The 18,515-nt window shown below is 38.1% G+C and overlaps 1 protein-coding gene across 5 annotated transcripts in view; it reads right to left on the bottom strand.

The window, feature by feature from the left end:
- REPS1 (RALBP1 associated Eps domain containing 1) overlaps positions 1 to 18,515 on the bottom strand; it is a 91,931-nt gene that overhangs the window by 31,321 nt on the left and 42,095 nt on the right. For all 5 annotated transcript variants that reach the window (XM_011978405.1, XM_011978406.1, XM_011978408.1 and 2 more), the window contains exons 2-8: positions 12,211 to 12,334; positions 9,998 to 10,194; positions 9,716 to 9,869; positions 8,991 to 9,115; positions 8,347 to 8,509; positions 8,007 to 8,070; positions 5,867 to 6,021 (exon numbers count right to left, since the gene is read on the bottom strand). In XM_011978405.1, coding sequence (XP_011833795.1) covers positions 5,867 to 6,021; positions 8,007 to 8,070; positions 8,347 to 8,509; positions 8,991 to 9,115; positions 9,716 to 9,869; positions 9,998 to 10,194; positions 12,211 to 12,334 — 982 coding nt within the window. The remainder of the gene's footprint in view (positions 1 to 5,866; positions 6,022 to 8,006; positions 8,071 to 8,346; positions 8,510 to 8,990; positions 9,116 to 9,715; positions 9,870 to 9,997; positions 10,195 to 12,210; positions 12,335 to 18,515) is intronic.

Here is an 18,515-nt window from a genome sequence, read left to right as displayed (position 1 = left end):
AGTGAGCCAAGATCGCGCCACAGCACTCCAGCCTGGGCGACAGAGCAAGACTCCATCTCGGCGGGGAGGGTGTGGGCGGGGAGAAACATAATGTTACTTTTTTGGGGGGTATAATTTGGTGGCAAAATTAAAAAGCACTAATTGAGTCAGTGAACATTTACTGAAGGCCTATGGGGTTCCAGGCTCTCGAGACCCAGTACTGAGTAAGACAAGGGTCCCATTCCCATGGAGTTCTCCTTCTAACAGAGGAAGACAGAGACGTTCATCTTTCATTCACTTTTGACTTTCATAGCACAACTGCAAAGGAAAAAGGTCACTTCTACAAAAAAATAATTGTAAGTATCATTAATTACTCCCAAGGATACTTACTAATCTGCTGAATTTGAAATCATAATCCTTTTTTTTTTTTAGAGACAGGGTCTCGCTTTGTCACCCAGGCTAAAGTGCAGTGGTGCGATCACAGCTGTAACCTTGAATTCCTGGCCTCAAGTGATCCTCCCACCTTGGTCTAGCAAAATGCTTCTGGGAGCCACTGTGCCTGGCCCAAACCATAATCTTTTAAAGCCCCTACTATTGTTATTGCCCTCATAGAGTTTTTGCCCTTCAAGTATCATCTGCCCTTGCTTGTCAGTGTCTTTGTCAGGATTTGAGTTCTATTTACTTCGACCGAGTTCATTAAATGGTGTATCTTTACTAATATCTGTAATTCAACTGTACTGATTTATCAGCTACAATACCCAGATATCTGGAAAGAAATGACACATGACAGAGAGACACAGCAGGGTAGGCGGGGAGACAGACAGCGACAGAGTATGTCTGGGGGGCAGGGGTGGTTTGAGAAGTAATTTCTTAATTAGAAAGCTAATGATAAGCATTAGTGCATATTTTCATTATTTTTTCTTCTGCAACTAACAGTACCTGAATAATGAATTTTCAAAAACAAAGATTCCAGGTTATTTGTATAAAACAAAGATATACATATAAGCATGTTCACTGCAGCAGTGTTTTAAAGATAAAGCCAGAAACCAACCCCAAAATCCATCAATAAGAAACTGGTTAAAGCATATCATATTATGGAATACTTTGAATCATAAATGTGATGGCTCCATATATTATTGTATCGGAACATTTTCACACTGCTGATAAAGACATACGAAGACTGGGCAATTTACAAAAGAAAGAGGTTTAATGGACTTACAGTTCCACATGGCTGGGGAAGACTTCACAATCATGGTGGAAGGCAAGGAGGAGCAAGTCACATCTTATATGGATGGCAGGAGGCAAAAAGAGAGCTTGTGTAGGGAAACTCCCCTTATAATACCATCAGATCTCGTGAGACTATTTACTATCACAAGAACAGCATGGGAAAGACCTGCCCCCATGATTCAATTACCTCCCACTGGGTCCCTTCCACAAACCTGAGAATTCAAGATGAGATTTGGGTGGGGACACAGCCAAACCATATCAATTGTAAAGTACAAAGATATCCAACATTGTAAGAAAAAAAAAAAAAATCAAGGATGTGTAGTATGATTGCATCTGCATAAACACCAATACCTGTGTGTAGGTTTTTATATGTATGTTAAAAATTTCTGGATGAATATGAGAAACTCTTAACAGTGATTTACTTACACAAAGGTAGTCTCAAATCTGAATTTACGTGGATTTCTAGTAAACTATTTATGGCAAGTCTCATATGCCCTCTTTTCTCTGGCTTAAAAAAAAATTCATGTTGGAAGTACTTCTTAAAGAGTTTGTAGATCCATGCAACGCACTCTATAAACAACAATGAACATCTGCCCAAATCTACTGTATAAAGTAGTGATCATGCGGAAGGAGATGGATACAGGGAAGCACACATCCCTTTCCTTCTTTCAGCATCTCAGAGATTGGCGAGTTGCACATGTGAGCAGTGTGGTGTAGAGGTAGAAAACAGTTAAAACTCATTGGCTCAGTCATTTAATCATTTCAACAATGTGAATGTCTGTCTATTCCTGTACTCAATTTGCACCTTGCTAGGCACTGAGATATAATGAACAAAACTGATCCAGTTCCTACCTTCCTAGAAGGCTCTAGTCTAGTTTGAGAGAAAGATATGTATCAAACAATCACAGAAGTACATTAAAATTGCAACTGTGCTTTGCAAAGGAGAAGATTCTTTAGACATTAAAATGTATAGTACCTCAATGTGTTTGTGGCAGGCCACCTTAATCTTTTTTTTTTTTTTTAAAGAAGACAAACACTCTTAAAAAGCTAAATATTCTTTAATTCAGTTTCAGAAAGCTCTTTCTGCAGATGAATTTTGTATGCTTTCCTTTGTAAGACAACAAAAATCAAGTTTCCCTTTCTATTTATTTTAGTTGCCAAATTCAGTGCTGATGTTATTAAATATTCTAACTCAGGTCGACAGAAGTACTTCTACCTATAATCCTTAGTAGTTCTATTTTATCTATGATTTAACCCTGCATACCTGTTCAAGTAATTTTGGAAAAAATGCACATTTACCCTACCCAGTCTGCATGCCTATAGAAAGCCTAGCATATTACTCCAAGGAGCTATAACTCAAGTGACCACTGCTCACCATCTATTTGCCTCTAACAGTTAAACTTTAAGTACAGAATATTTGTGGAACTAATGTTTTAGTATGTCCCAACATCATAAACCTAGGATAACAAATCGCTATATTTTCAAAGGTAGAAAAATGTCAAGAAAAATACCTTCCTTTGAAAATGGCACACATGTAGAATTCATCCAATATTAGTGCAGTGCCTGGCAAAGTGGTATGTTTTAAGCATACTACAATAAATAGGATACATTTCCCTTATTTCAAGGAATTCAGAGTATAGTGATAGGAAGGCGGAAAAAAACCCAGGATTTAGTGTGGTATGTTTCAGTAATTAGCATGTAGAAAATGCTATAAGAGATCAGAAATGAGATAAACTACCTCTGCCTATAGTCAGAAAGGCTCCACAGAGGAATATTTACAATAAATTCTAATGTCAGCCAAAAGAAACTATTTGAGTATGACCCTCTTAACCATGACCTTTTAAAAACACAGCTATTTTTTCTTTTTGTTTTTTTTGGGGATGGAGTCTCGCTCTGTCCCCCAGGCTGGAGTGCAGAGGCGCAATCTCAGCTCACTGCAAGCTCCACCTCCCGGGTTCATGCCATGATCCTGCCTCAGTCTCCCGAGTAGCTGGAACCACAGGCACCCACCACCATGCTCGGCTAATTTTTTTTTTGTATTTTTAGTAGACGGGGTTTCACTGTATTAGCCAGGATGGGCTTGATCTCCTGACCTCGTGATCCGCCTGCCTTGGCCTCCCGAAGTGCTGGGATTACAGGCGTGAGCCACCGCGCCCAGCCAAAACACAGCTATTTTTATAATTTTTTTTTTTTTTTTTTTAGACAGTCTCACTCTGTCACCCAGGCTGGAATGCAGTGGTGCGATCTTGGCTCACTGCAACCTCTACCTCCAGGGTTCAAGCAATTCTCCTGCCTCAGCTTCCCAAGTAGCTGGGACTACAGGTGCACACACACCACCACATCCGGCTAATTTTTTTTTATAATGATTTTTACGGATACTGACTGACCCACAGAGTCACAAAACAATTTCTATACTCGAAGGACCTTTTGTCATGTGAATCTCAGGTTTATGATAGGTGGGAAAAAAATGATAATTTGTATTACATCACCCCAGAATCAACAGAATTCCAAAATTTATCATTTGTAAATATGAAAAGCAGATTTGAATGTAATACTGTGTGATCCAAATGTTTACAATAAATTTGGTGAGAAAACCATATGTTGTGAGGGGAAAAAAAAACTATCTGGGTCTGTGATAGTTTCAAAATTATATTTACGGCAACAGTGCATAGATATACACAGGCAATAAAATCAGTCTGTCTTTTAAACAGATCTAATAGGTGTAAAATTAGACAAAAAGATAAATGCCCAGAAAAAAACTTCCTGAACCATCAACCTTATAGATCAAATTTACAAAGAACTTGATTTTTATTTAAATTAAATAAAGGAAAAAGAAACCCAATAAATGCATGCAAAAGCCAGATTCACTGACAAATACAGCAGACAACAGAATCAGACAAGCCTCTACAAAATCACCTACAAGACATTAAACTTCATTTAAATTAGTTTCTTGTATTATTGTGCTGTCGGTTTTCAAAGGCTTGAAGTCATATAAAAGCTCTAGGTACAAGTCCAATTTCTAAATCAATGATACTGAAAGTGTGAAGTTACCACATTTTCTTCTCTCTTTTGGTTGCTATCATAGGTGTTTAACAAAGAAGTTGTTTTTATTTCTTAAGTAGGTAAATCAAAGTACTTTGAATCAAAATTACCTAATAAAGATACTAAGCTTTCAGCTCAAGTTAGAGGCTGATGCTTCACAACTACCTGAAATAATCCCCAAATGCTAGGATTATCATAGAAAAATGTGCTTAAGAAATTAAAATCAATGCCATATTTTTAGAATCAACCTATTGGTTGATAAAAGGTCAGTGTACAATTCAGGTCCTGAAATGTGAATGGCATCAAATCCACATTTCAGGTGGAGAAACAGAAGGGAAAAATACAGTAAATGATCAGAACTTGCCCAAGGTCACAGGCGAAATTAGCAAAACTAGAAGCACATTCAGATTATTGACTCCAAGGAGACTGTTCTCTTTGTGACAGTAATTTCATGCATCTGATTCCTTCTGTGTAATTTAGACAACTAAGTCAGACATGTATATTTTTAGGTTAAAGAGATGCTGCCTGATAGAAAAATGCCCTTTTGAGAGCCAAATTCTATTTGAACTTCCCTTTTAAAAGTATCAAATTCTTTCCATCATCACATCCAAATGAGAATTTAGATAGAAACACTGAAGACAATAATTTATTTTAATTAGACTCATTAAGAATTAAACATTAGATTTCCTTTTATTCACTCAGAATTTAAGAAAAATGTACTAATTTTTAGCCCTTGATATTCGTTTTCTTTTTAAAGAAAGGTCCAGGCCGGGCATGGTGGCTCACGCCTGTAATCCCAGCACTTTGGGAGGCCGAGGCAGGCAGATCATGAGGTCAAGAGATACAGACCATCCTGGCCAACGTGGTGAAACCCCGTCTCTACTAAAAATACAAAAATTTGCTGGGCATGGTGGCGTGTGCCTGTAGTCCCAGCTACTCAGGAGGCTGAGGCAGGAGAATCGCTTGAACCCGGGAGGTGGAAACTGCAGCGAGCCGAGATCATGCCACTGCACTCCAGCCTGGTGACAGAACGAGACTCCGTCTCAAAAAAAAAAAGAGAAGGAAGAAAGAAAGAAAGGTCCCAATAAACACGAGCATTTCGCATTCTTGTTAACAACACAGCATTCTCTAAAATCAAACACAAAAACTCCAGATTTCTTTGAGTCTGCAGAAGAGAGCTTGGCATTTTAAAGAAAAATGCTCACAACTGTAAAGGTCTAATGATGAACCACGTAATTTCCCTTCAACAAATTAAGACGTATTAAAGAGAAAAATGTTTATAATGAAGATGGGTTACTTTACCCACTTGAGACAATATTTATCACAATTAAAGGATAGCAAAATAACAAGACGCTGAAATGCTCTTCAAATCTTGTCAAGCCACAAATATAAAGGTAAAATAGTGGTATATATTACTTATCTTTATTTTTAAAAGTAGACCGAATAAGACAAATCCAAGTTTGGCTCATACATCCTATTCTGATGACAAATCTATGTACACTTGATGAAATACCTTGGCTATTAAGCTCTGGTTAACCTCTATCTTGATTTTTCTTTCAGAATCAAGCATTATGTTTATCAAGGCATGCAAACAGCTCTCTTTAGCTCCCAGTCTTACCTGCTGAATCTTCCAAATCAATCAGTTTGGGCATTAAGCTTTCAGGAAGTTTTTCTGGTAAATCATAGCCATTCTTCCTAGCAACCACCAGATGAAAAGCAGCACAAAACTCATCCAGTGTCAATGCACCATCTTTATCAAAGTCTGAGAGTTCCCTAGAAGATAAGTTTCTTGTCAATATAATCACATTCCGCTTTGGATCCTTTCATTTCTCAAAAAGAAGCAAGAGAAATATTTTCCATGAGAAAGTGCAAAAACTCAGTAATTATAAAAATCCCATACACGGAAAGATGTGTAACACAGCAAATGTAGCAAAATGTTACCTGCAGAATCTAGGTGGTAGTATGTGAGGGTTTATGGTACTATAAAGCTTTCCTGTGTGTTTGAAATTCTCTAAAAAGTGGCCCCAATAATTAAGGTCATCAAAAAGAATGACCTGTAACTCACATGCATTTTTAGAAGGCACATGTAATAAATTAGTGACATTTTTTAAAGTTTGCTTTTATGTTATCAAAATTCACCATGTATGTACTTTATTTTTTGTTTATATTTTTTTGAGATGGAGTCTTGCTCTGTCGCCCAGGCTGGAGTGCAGTGGCATGAGCTTTGGCTCACTGCAACCTCCACCTCCTGCCTCAGCTTCCTGAGTAGCTGGGATTACGGACACACGCCACCATGCCCGGCTAATTTTGGCCAGGCTAGTCTCAAACTCCTGACCTCATGTGATCCACCTGCCTCAGGCTCCTAAAGTGCTGGGATTACAAGCGTGAGCCACTGCGCCCAGCCAACATGTACATACTTTAAATCACTGAGTAGAACTGCAAGGCTTAAAACAGAAATACAGCCACTCCACCTTGCTGTCTATGCCCTTTCCTAGATACACAGACAACCACTTTTGTCTTGATTGCCTTAAACTATAAATAGCATGCATATATTACTAGTTTTTGAGTTTTCAGTTTTAGGTGTTATCTACCTACCTTGTACTAAGCACACTATGCTACCAAAAACCTATTAAAAATGATTTAGAATATAGAGAAATACATTGATACACACTGGAATTAACATTTATGTTTATTTGATAATCGTTTTTTACTTATTTTTGAGACAGAGTCTCACTCTGTTGCCCAGGCTACAGTGCTGTGGTATGATCTCAGCTCACTGCAAACTCTGCCTCCTGGACTCAAGCAATCCTCCCATGTAAGCCTCCCAAGTATCCAGGACTACAGGCTTGCACCACCACACCTTGCTAATTTTTTAATTTTTTGTAGAGACGGGGTTTCATCACGTTGCTCAGGTTGGTCTTGAACTCCTGGGCTCAAGCAATCTGCCTGCCTCGGCTTCCCAAAGTGCTGGAATTACAGGCGTGAACCACAACTCCCAGCCTGTGTTTTCTGTTTGTTTTTGTTTTTTTGAGACAGAGTCTCGTTCTGTCACCTTGGCTGGAGTGAAGTGGCGCGATCTTGGCTCACTGCAACCTCCACCTCCCGGGTTCAAGCGATTCTCGTGCCTCAGCCTCCCCAGTAGTTGGGATTACAGGCATGTGCCACCATGCCCGGCTAATTTTTTTGTAGAGACAGGGTTTCGCTGTGTTGCCCAGGATGGTCTCAAACTCCTGAGTTCGGGCAGTTCGCCTGCCTCGGCCTCCCAAAGTGCTAAGATAACAGGCATGAGCCACCGTGCTCGGCCCCTGCCTGTTTTTATAAAGTAATTTGTGATTACACTTTGTGTTCTAATGGCCAATTCCAACCATATTCCAACACAGCTATTCTTAAGTCTCTGGTCAAATGGAAGCTAACACCATTCCTAAAGTTCTGGCATGGTATAGGACTTAACTAAACTTGATAAAACACCAATGGGATAAATATAACCATGTATGTGCAAACTAACTTTTATCTCATGCAACAAAAAGACAGCTGATGCAGCTTAAAGAATTTTAGCTCTTTACAAAGAACTACTGTATCAGTATCACTTATTTCTTTTCTGCAGAATGAGAGAGAAGCTGGCTATTGTAAGGAAATACTGAGTTCTTTGACAGCATTCTTGAAGGGTTAGTTGTTTATTTTTTAAGGCTCTAAAATCTATCTGCTAGAAACTCCTTGGAAACAACCCAGTCACCCAACTAATGATATACCACACTTACCAAATATGAGAAAGTTCAAGAATAGGAAGTTTTGATTTTGTAAAAAACTCTTTAGCTGCAGATCCTGAAATATTAAAACAGTGTTGTTTAATGTTATTCTGAACTTACGGATCCACCAACAGAATGTAAGAGTCTTAGACTTTTTTAACTGGGAAAAGATATTTTTAATATGTGAATATGTCATGTTTTTGGCTCCCAGTGATTATAAATTCTTTTTAGACAAATAATCTGATAATTATTTTATAATTAAAATCTATGACCAATAAAACAGTATCTTTGAGATTATGAAATTGAGACTGTCCTGTCCCATCTAGAAGAACTTCTGTTTTCAACAACTCACCTGGAATAAATCCGTTTAGATCAGGCTGAATGGTTTTAAACTGATTTACATAATACTGTCTTTGTTCATCTGTTATTTTCCAGGGATCATCATAACTACTGGATTGCCTACGAATTTCAATGGCAGATGTAGCTGATGCTACAGTTCGTACTGTTGTCTGGTCCTGTAATGAAACATTTTTTCCTCAGTACAGTATCTACCTACATGATTATATGGACCAAGATTGCTAGGTTATTTATCTTTGAAAATAAAACTTGCTTTTGTGGATATTTAAAATGTAAAACCACATATCTGTTACAGTCAGATTATTGGATATGTTTTTGCACAATGATTATAGAAATGAGTAGAATGACAGCAATTATGCAAGCAACAGAAAGTTATGAAAATGTGCTAAGAAAGCCAAGCAAATATATTTCCAGATGCAGAAACCTTTCAAAACTTCACTAGCAAATCAGAAACTGAAATAAAATCAGCTGAAACATTCCAATGATAACAGATTTGAAATGCACAGAGCAGAATTTTGCTTTTAAATAAATGAATGGATTTGCATTTATAAAATCTGCAACAGCAAAATATAAAAATGATGACTGGAGCAATACTCTGAATGAAGCAAATAAAAATGCAATACCAATAAAATGTCACACCTGGACAGAAGCAGGATGCATGGTTAAAAGAGTACTGGTTGGTGGAGTATCTGCAAAACTGACCCAGTTTTCTTGAGGTGGAGGTGGGGAATGCCCTGACCACACTGCATCACCAGCAGAAGAACCTATAAGGAGAATGGGTAAACATGCTGACTCATGTTTGAGGAAAAAACTTAAGTTATCAGGAAGTTTTCTTTCAAACTCTTACTCTGAAGAAATCTAACAATTTCCAAAATGGAATCTTTTCTGTTCAATTAGAAATTATACCTCATTTAAATATCTTCAATTATTTTGTGCTCTCCTTGTCAATAAAATTTATGTAATTTATACATAATATTCTGGGAAATAATTATTCATTTTACCTTTAGAGAATCTGGTATCCATAAATGTGTCTAAGCATCATAGATACACATAAATGCAATTACCACTTTTCAAAGCAATGTATCCACTTATAAATCTCCATAGTTGGCTTTTGCTTTTATTTAACTTAACTTACAATTAAAAACTGTCTTGAAGGCAACTCCTGAAGGAATATTATCAAGTTTCCTTCAATTTACAACCCTAAATAATTGTTATTTTTAAAAAATCTCTAAGCCAGGTTCTGTGGCACAAGCCTATAATCCCCACCTACTCAGGAGGCTGAGGCAGGAGGATCATTTGAACCCAAGAGTGCAAGACCAGCCTGGGCAACACAATGACACTCTAATCAATAAATCTCTAAATACCTGATTGTGCTTCACCAAAGGGAGACCAAAATGGCCCAGGTCCCGCAAGAGGCCTCTCACTATTCCCACCACTGGGATGACGGCTGTGCTTCCTCCATGTGTGTGGAGAAGTTGGTGGTGATTGCTGTGGTGAAACTACTGGGGAGGCAGGTTCCTAGAAAAGAATAATATTTTAAAATTGTAATTTTAAGGAGACATGTTAATTATTAAGCTACCAATAAATGTTTTAGTGAAGCATTTGCACAGGGCATCAACTGCTAATATTTACATGCATGTGATTACCTGTGCATCTGCAGATGTACGAGGCTGAACCGTATCATGGCTTACGGATCCCTTTTTCACTTGCCCCCTGCCAGGTGGTGGGGGAATTACACCAGAATATGACCCTTGATTTTCAGAATCTGAAGAATATGAGGCTGCATGGCGAGATTCCTGTTCATTTTTTGAAGCAACAAATCTTGGCAGAGGAAGGTCCTTTACTGTTAACCACAAAATAATCATTACTTTAAAATAAAAAAGGACATATATATTAAAAACTAAAGACATGAATTAGATACCAGAATTTTTGTAAAACTGGATACAAAAACAAAAGGCACAAAATGTCTATCACCACAAAATATGGACCATAATCTCCCTTACATTATTTAGGGAGACTCTTACCTAGAAAGAAGTAATAAAACCAAATTGTCCTTCTAGTGAGTGATAACACAATGGCTATATCAAATGTCTATGTATGTTTAGCCCTACACTTGTCATTGAATATTTATTTCACCTTGTAACCACAGTACGCCTGCAAAGTCCCTATTTACAGAAAAGAAAACTGAGGTTTCATGATGGCAAGGTCATGCTCGTAGTAACTGACAGGATCTAAACCTAGGTCAGTCAGACCCCAAAGCCTAGGCTGCTTCTACTCACACCGGGTCTTTAAAGTAAGCTTTTAGACCTCTAAGTAAAACACAGAATATGTCACTAAGTCTGAGACTAGATTTAGAAATTTTCATGGCAGAAATTCCTAAAAATACCTTACTGTTCACCTACCAAAAACATGGTACACAGTATTCTATTCTACATTCAATTTTAAATAGAGGAGAAAGAGGAAGGACTGAAAAACTGTTTGCAGGTAAATCATAAGTGATACTTTTAGACCAGAAAAAATACAGCTACAGAACCATTTCAGAGGAAAGTGTACTTACCTCCATTATGATTACCTCTGTCTCTCTTTAGAATCTCCATATGAAGGAGGGAAACTATTAAGCTTATTCAATATACATGTAAAAGAATTCAAAATTACCTGAAAAGAATGTAAACTCCCAACACTAGAAGAAAGATGTGTGGCAAACTAGAGGTCCACAATGAAAACCTCCGCTGACCAATAAACTAAACTGCTACTTAAAACTATTTCTACAAATTCTGATATTTACAGAATTTTACAGCAATTTTTCTGTACAGATTATTTTAAAAATCTTAATTTTTCTCTTTCCCCTTTACGCTATGAAAACGAAAGAACCCTCTGCATTTAAGTGCCTATCTTTGTAGACTTTCTATCTTCTTTCACATCAACAAGTCTCTAAATACTTGAAAAACAAATTATCTGATGATGTAACACTTTGATACGGTTTGACTCTGTGTTCCCACCCAAATCTCATCTCGAATTGTAATTCCCACATGGGAGGTGATCAGATCATGGGGGCAATTCCCCCATTGCTGTTCTTGTGATAGTGAGTGAGTTCTCATGAGATCGGATGGTTTAAATGTCTGTGGCAATTCCCCCTTGCTCTCTCTCTCTCTCTCCTGTGGCCATGTAAGACATGCCTTGCTTTCCATTCACCTTCTGCCATGATTGTAGGTTTCCTGTGGCCTCCCAAGTCATGCGGAAGTGAGTCAATTAAACCTCTCTTGTTTATACATTACCCAGTCTCAGGGATTTCTTTATAGCAGTGTAAAAACGGACTAATACAAAATTGTAATGCGGTCAGATGTCTGTAACTAGATTTTAGTCTGCCAATATTTTAATATTGTCTCTATCAATCAAAAAGTTTAGGTTAACTGTTACTTCTTAATTTCAACTGCAGCCTCCATAGCCTTCCCAAACAAACAAACAAAAATACAAAGTATAATGTTGTTTTATTAGAAATGAAGAAAACAGGGATGCTATATATGAAGATGGTCACTATAATTTATCATTTACCTTAATAAAACTATTCGCTTAAAATATTTCTAAACAACTTTTAGTAAATTCTTAAAAATTTGCCATTTGAACAGTACATACAGTCAAATACAGATGAAGTACATATACTATGCCGTAATAAAAGACAGACATATTTTTCTAGTATTTTCAAGTGAGAAATGCAAGGTAGTGGGAATAAAGTCACGACACTTCACTCAAGGTCACAAATGCCACTATAAGATCGGAAAGACACAAGGGTTCTATTGACTTGACTTCATTTGTAATAGAAGCCTGTTTTCTTTCAGTTACTAGTGTACTCTATATTTACCTGTATTTATACTTTCCACTCTTAAAGGGAAACCAGACTGGGCAACAGCTACAAGTTTCAAAGCAATGTAGAACTGACTTCTTCCAAAATAACCAAGTCTTGTTGCACCACAAAGCTCCATGATCTATAAGATAACATAATGTTAACATTAAGATTGACGACAAAATTCTCCCTTCAAAAATAAGCAGCTACCCAACTTGTTTGTAACGTCTAAAAATATCTATCTAATAGATGGTTTAACACAACTGACAACCAACTTCCTCAAGTTTCAGGTTCATATGTTTACAAACAAAAAGTCACCGCTTTGCAGTAAGGTCACCGTTCTCCTACTTATCAAAATCCATACAATTAGCAATTCTCTTAGAAAAAATTTTTTGTTACGAGTCACGTACCACCCACTCTTCTTCATAAGCACTGCACATACAATACAACCACGTGACTAAGAGACAATTATGCAGCCATTTAAAGTGATAGTCTTTAAATGACGTAACAACATGGAAAAATGCTAAGGATTCATCAAGTGGGGAAGAAAGGCAATATACATAATTTTAACCATAAAAACACAACTTTGGAAACTATTAAAAAAAAGTCTATCACAATTTTTTAGGTGAGATTAAGAGTTGGATTTTTCCCTCTTATTTTCCAAATGTATTTAATATGGCTACACTACTGTTCTTTAAAATGAACAAAATTTGTCTGTCCTTTTATTTAAAGCATGAAAGTGTTCAAGGATCTACATTAATCATTCCAGTCTTTCAACAAGTATTTCCAGACTTGCTAGCGCAAGAAAATATTACATTCGAAAAATAGGATTTCAGATTACAAAATTATAACTCTAAAAGCTGGAGGTTTCTACTATGCAGATATTATAATCTTATCTTAAACACTAAGTACCCCTGTTGTATCTTTTCAAATAATACAAATTTTTGTATAGAGAGAGCAGTTTTAGTCTGTTTTTCCAAAACGCTCAAAGGAAGATAAAGTATCTGAGACGCTGTGGTATTAAGTCCGAAGAAAAGTATTCACAGGACTTCAAAAAAAGCACCTATTAATGATTAAGCAATTGTATCACAACAATAATAACCATTTGTTTACATATACAAAAAGAGTCATTTTTGCTGGCTGACCAGCACTCAAAGAAGTTCCTGTTCCTGCCACTAAGGAGGATGTCCTTCTGAAGAAATTTAAAAGGGCTAAGAGAACAAAGAGGCAGGCTACACCATTAAGGGAACTATGAGGAAAAGGAGAGTTAAAAAAGGAAGGCCACTCGGCCTCAATCCTCTACTCTTTTCTGCCCACTTGACGCCTCGCAGAGGATCATTACATATCTCAGATACTTTTGTTTATATAACAATGCATCTAATGTATGCCAGGTATCTGCTAGACAGAGGGAAGACCTAAAAGGAGTTCACAGTATGGTTTGTTGACATTTTGGGAAGACACCAAGGAAATGGTTAGAAATGAGGAGGCAGTGTTCAAGAAGGGAGACAGAATCTCAATGCTGTTTTAATTGGTATTTATTAAAAGTTCTATATTTGTTAGTCATTTGCATAGAAATGCAAAAAAATTTCCTGACTTGCCCAACTTGTTCTCTGGCAATTTTTAATGGATTGTTAATCTTCTTTATTCATTTTAAGAAGTTTTATTATGGCCGGGGACAGTGGTTCATGCCTGTAATCACAGCACTCTGGGAGGCCAAGGCGGCCCAGGCCAATCACTTGGGCCAGGCATGGTGGCTCATGCCTGTAATCCCAGCACTCTGGGAGGCCGAGGCGGGTGGATCACGAGGCCAGGAGATCGAGACCATCCTGGCTAACACGGTGAAACCCCATCTCTACTAAAAATACAAAAAATTAGCCGGGTGTGGTGGTGGGCACCTATAGTCCCGGCTACTCGGGAGGCTGAGGAAGGAGAATGGCGTGAACCCGGGAGGTGGAGCTTGCAGTGAGCTGAGATCATGCCACTGCACTCCAGCCTGGGCGACAGAGCAAGACTCTACCTCGGAAAAAAAAAAAAAGAGTTCAAGACCAGTCTGGCCAACACGGTGAAATCCGTCTCTACTAAAAATACAAAAGTTAGCCAGGTGTGGTGGTGTACACTGGTAATTCTAACTACTCAGGAGGCTGAGGTGGGAGGATTATTTGAACCCAGGAGGTGGAGGAAGCAGTGAGCCGAGATCAAGCCACTGCCCTCCAGACTGGGTGACAGACTGAAACTCCGTTTCATTAAAAAAAGGTTTTATTATATCATACATATTGACCTGCAAACTCTCACAGAATTCATTCATTTATTCAATGACTATTTACTGAGCACCCACAGGAAGGAAAGACCGGAGTGTAGCTGTAAGTGTGTGTAGTTTAAGTGTGTGTAGGATTGATGGGGAGGAGGGAATGCAGCAGATGGAGCTGATGACTTAGGGAGAAGCCAGATCATATTGTACACGTTGTTTTCTAGTTTATCTGTTTTTTCCAAAAAAGCTGTTTTGGTGATACAGAATTTTCCATTTTTATACAAGCTTATAATTTCCCCCTTTTAGGACTTTTGAGTTTGCTAGACTTAGAAAAAAGGTCTTTATACATGTTTTCTTCTAGAATGTTTATGATTAATATTGAAAATATCCAAATCTGACAAAACTGGAATTTATTTTGGAATGAGAAGCAAACCAGATATCCTTTTGATCCTCCTCAATAGTTAACCATTGAGGCCAGGAGCAGTAGTTCATGCCTGTAATTGCAACACTCTGGGAGGCCAAGGTAGGAGGACTGCTTGAGGCCAGGAGGAGTTCAAGACCAGCCCTGGCAACATGGTGAGATCTCATCTATATGAAACAAAAATTGAGTTAAAAATTAACTGGATGTGGTGGCACATGCCTGTAGTCCCAACTACTCAGGAGGCTGAGGTGGGAGGATCACTTTTGCCTACAAGTTTGAGGCTGCAGTAAGCTATGATGGTGCTACTTCACTTAAGCCTGGGCAACAGAACAAGACTCTGTCTCCCCTGCAAAAAAAAGAAAAAGTTAACCATTTATTAAAAAACTCTTTTCTCCATTAACTTGAAAAGCAACTCCTATATTTACATGTGCTTATTTCTAGGCTCCTTATGTTACAGTTTTGTATGCTAGTCCTGGAGCTGTAACCCAGTGTTTTAATTACTTTAGCTTTATAATATTTAAACATCTGATAGGATTAGTCCACCCTCGATTTTTCTGCTGTTTAGAAATTTCTGAATTATCCTCATATATTTATTCTTCTAAATAATCCTTAGAATCATTTGTCAGAATAAACTGAGATTTTATTTGGGATAGCAATTGATTTATGGTCTTGTTCCAAACTTTAACAAGATCACTTCTAGTGTTTTATCACTAAGCATGATACCGGCTAACACTCTGCCAACACCTTTGGTTAAAGAAACTCTTAAGGCCGGGAGCGGTGGCTCACGCCTGTAATCACAGCACTTTGGGAGTCGAGGCGGGCGGATCACGAGGTCAGGATTTCGAGTTCAGCCTGACCAACATGGAGAAACCTTGTCTCTACTAAAAATACAAAATTACCACTGGGTGTGGTGGCACATGCCTCCCACGCCTCTAATCCCAGCTACTCAGGAGGCTGAGGCAGGGGAATCACTTGAACCCGGGGGGCAGAGGTTGCAGTGAGCCAAGATCGTGCCATTACACTCCAGCCTGGACAACAAGGGGGAAACTCTATCTCAAAACAAAACAAACAAAAAGCTAGTTCTAGTTCTGTTCTTCTAAGAATCTTGTTTTGGGTTTTATATTTTCAAAAACCACTTAAAGATGTTAATTTTATCATATGTGGATTTTGTGCAGAAAACTAAAAGATCATAATTTTCTCTTTGGCCCACTGATATTACTAAGTATATTAAGATATAAGTAAGTATATTAACAGATTTCCTAACATAGAACCATCCTTTGATTCGTGGAATGAATTTCATTTAGACGTGGTGTATTACTTTCTCAAATAATATTTATAAAATATTTTAACCACAATCTTAGAATAATTAAGTTTCAAAGCATACATAATCTTTGCCATGCTTTGGAGTTGGTGTTATACTGGCTTTTTCAGCAGAACTTGCGAACTACTTTTTTCTCTCTGCTCTGAAATACTTTAAATAGATTAGGAATTAGGTGTTTCATGAAGATTTGAAATAATTCACCAGTGATACAGGTGAGGCAATAGCTCTCATATGTTTTTTAGTTTCTTCCATTCTATCTGAAATAAGCTAGGTTTACTATCTCTAAGATTTGATAATTTCCTAGAGAATCATTTATCATCTCCAAATTTTACAATTTCTTAGTTGAGCATCATTCAAAGCAATCCCATTCTTTTAATTTCCTTTTATGGTAATTTCCTCTTAATCTTAATTATGCATATTTGTATGCAGTTCACTCTTTCTCTAGCACAGTTATCTGACCATGGGGACCACTTGAAATACCTGTTAGGATCGGGAGCGGTGGCTCACGCCTGTAATCCCAGCACTTTGGAAGGCTGAGGCGGGCGGATCACGAGGTCAGGAGATCGAGACGAGCCTGACCAACGTGGTGAAACCCCGCCTCTACTAAAAATACAAAAATTAGCCAGGTGTGGTGGTGCACGCCTGTAATCCCAACTACTCGGGAGGCTGAGGCAGGAGAATCACTTAAACCCAGGAGGTGGAGGTTGCAGTGAGCCAAGATTGTGCCACTGTACTCCAGCCTGGGTGACAGAGCGAGACTCCGTCTCAAAAAAAAAAAAAGAAATACCTGTTAGGATACAGATTCCCAAACTGTTCCCATTAGATTTCTAACTCACCAAGGAAATCTAAATCACCAAAGGCCAGTTGGTGATTGTTGCTATAATACTGAAAACTATCATGCTTTTTTTTAATGTTATAAAATATACATGCTCATGGTAAAATAAAATAGTAGTTAAGGACATAGAATTTAAAGTTCCTATATTCCCCATCAGACGTAACAATTCCTCCTAGCCAGGGCAATTAGGCAAGAGAAAGAAAGGGCGTCCAAAGGAAGAAGTCAAACTGTCCCTGTTTGCAGATGACATGATCTTATATAAATGGAAAAATCTAAAGACTCTACCAAAAAACCCTTAGATCTGATAAATTCAGTAAAGTTGCAAGATAACAAAACCAATATACAAAAATCAGTAGTTTTTTTCTTTCCCCGCCCCCTGCCCGAGACGGAGTCTTGCTCTGTCACCTAGAGCTGGAGTGCAACGGTGCGATCTTGGCTGACTGCAACCTCCACCTCTTGGGTACAAGCAATTCTCCTGCCTCAGCCTCCTGAGTAGCTGGGATTACAGGTGTCCACCAACACCCCTGGCTAATTTTTGTATTTTTAGTAAAGACGTAGTTTCACCATGTTGGCCAGGCTGGTCTTGATCTCCTGACCTCACGTGATCCGCCTGCCTCAGTCTCCCAAAGTGCTAGAATTACAGGCATAAGCCACCACACTCAGCCTACAGCCAACTGATTTTTGACAAAGGTGCCAAGAACATTCACTGGGGAAAGGACAGTCTCTTCAACAAACAGTGCTGGGAAAACTGGATATCCATATGAAATAGGGAGATAGAGAGAGAGAGAGAGAGAGAGAGGTTTTTTTTTTTTTTTTTTTGAGACCAAGTTTCGCTCTTGTCACCCAGGCTGGAATGCAATGGCACAATCTCGGCTCAATGCAACCTCCACCTCCTGCGTTGAAGTGATTCTCCTGCTTCAGACTCCCGAGTAGCTGGGATTACAGGCACGCTCCACCATGCCTGGCTAATTTTGTATTTATAGTAGAGATGGGGTTCCTCCATGTTGGTCAGGCTAGTCTCAAACTCCTGACCTCAGGTGATTTGCCCACCTTGGCTTCCCATAGTGCTGGGATTACAGGTGTGAACCACCACACCGGGCCAAATTACGTATTTTATGAATGAAATTAGATGCCTACCTCTTACCCTATACAAAAATCAACTCAAAATGCATCTAATACCTAAATATAGCACCCCAAATAATAAAACTACTAGAAGAAAACATATAGGAAATGCTTCAGTACATCAGTATGGGCAAATATTTTATAAATAAGACCTCAAAAGCATAGGCAACAAAAGCAAAAATAAACAAATGGGATTGTATCAAACTAAAAACTTCTGCACAGCAAAGAAAGCAATCAACAGAGTAAAAGACAACTTGCAGAATGGAAGAAAGTATCTGGACACTAACCATCCAACAGGAAATTAATATCTAAAATATACAAGGAGCTGAAATATCTCAACAGCAAAAAATAAATAAATAAATAAATAAATAAATAA

This window comes from Mandrillus leucophaeus, unplaced genomic scaffold (genome assembly GCF_000951045.1).
Source record: "Mandrillus leucophaeus isolate KB7577 unplaced genomic scaffold, Mleu.le_1.0 Scaffold194, whole genome shotgun sequence".
Taxonomy (NCBI): domain Eukaryota; kingdom Metazoa; phylum Chordata; class Mammalia; order Primates; family Cercopithecidae; genus Mandrillus; species Mandrillus leucophaeus.
Note: the sequence above shows the minus strand (reverse complement) of the source record. Positions and strands in the feature narration are given on the sequence as shown.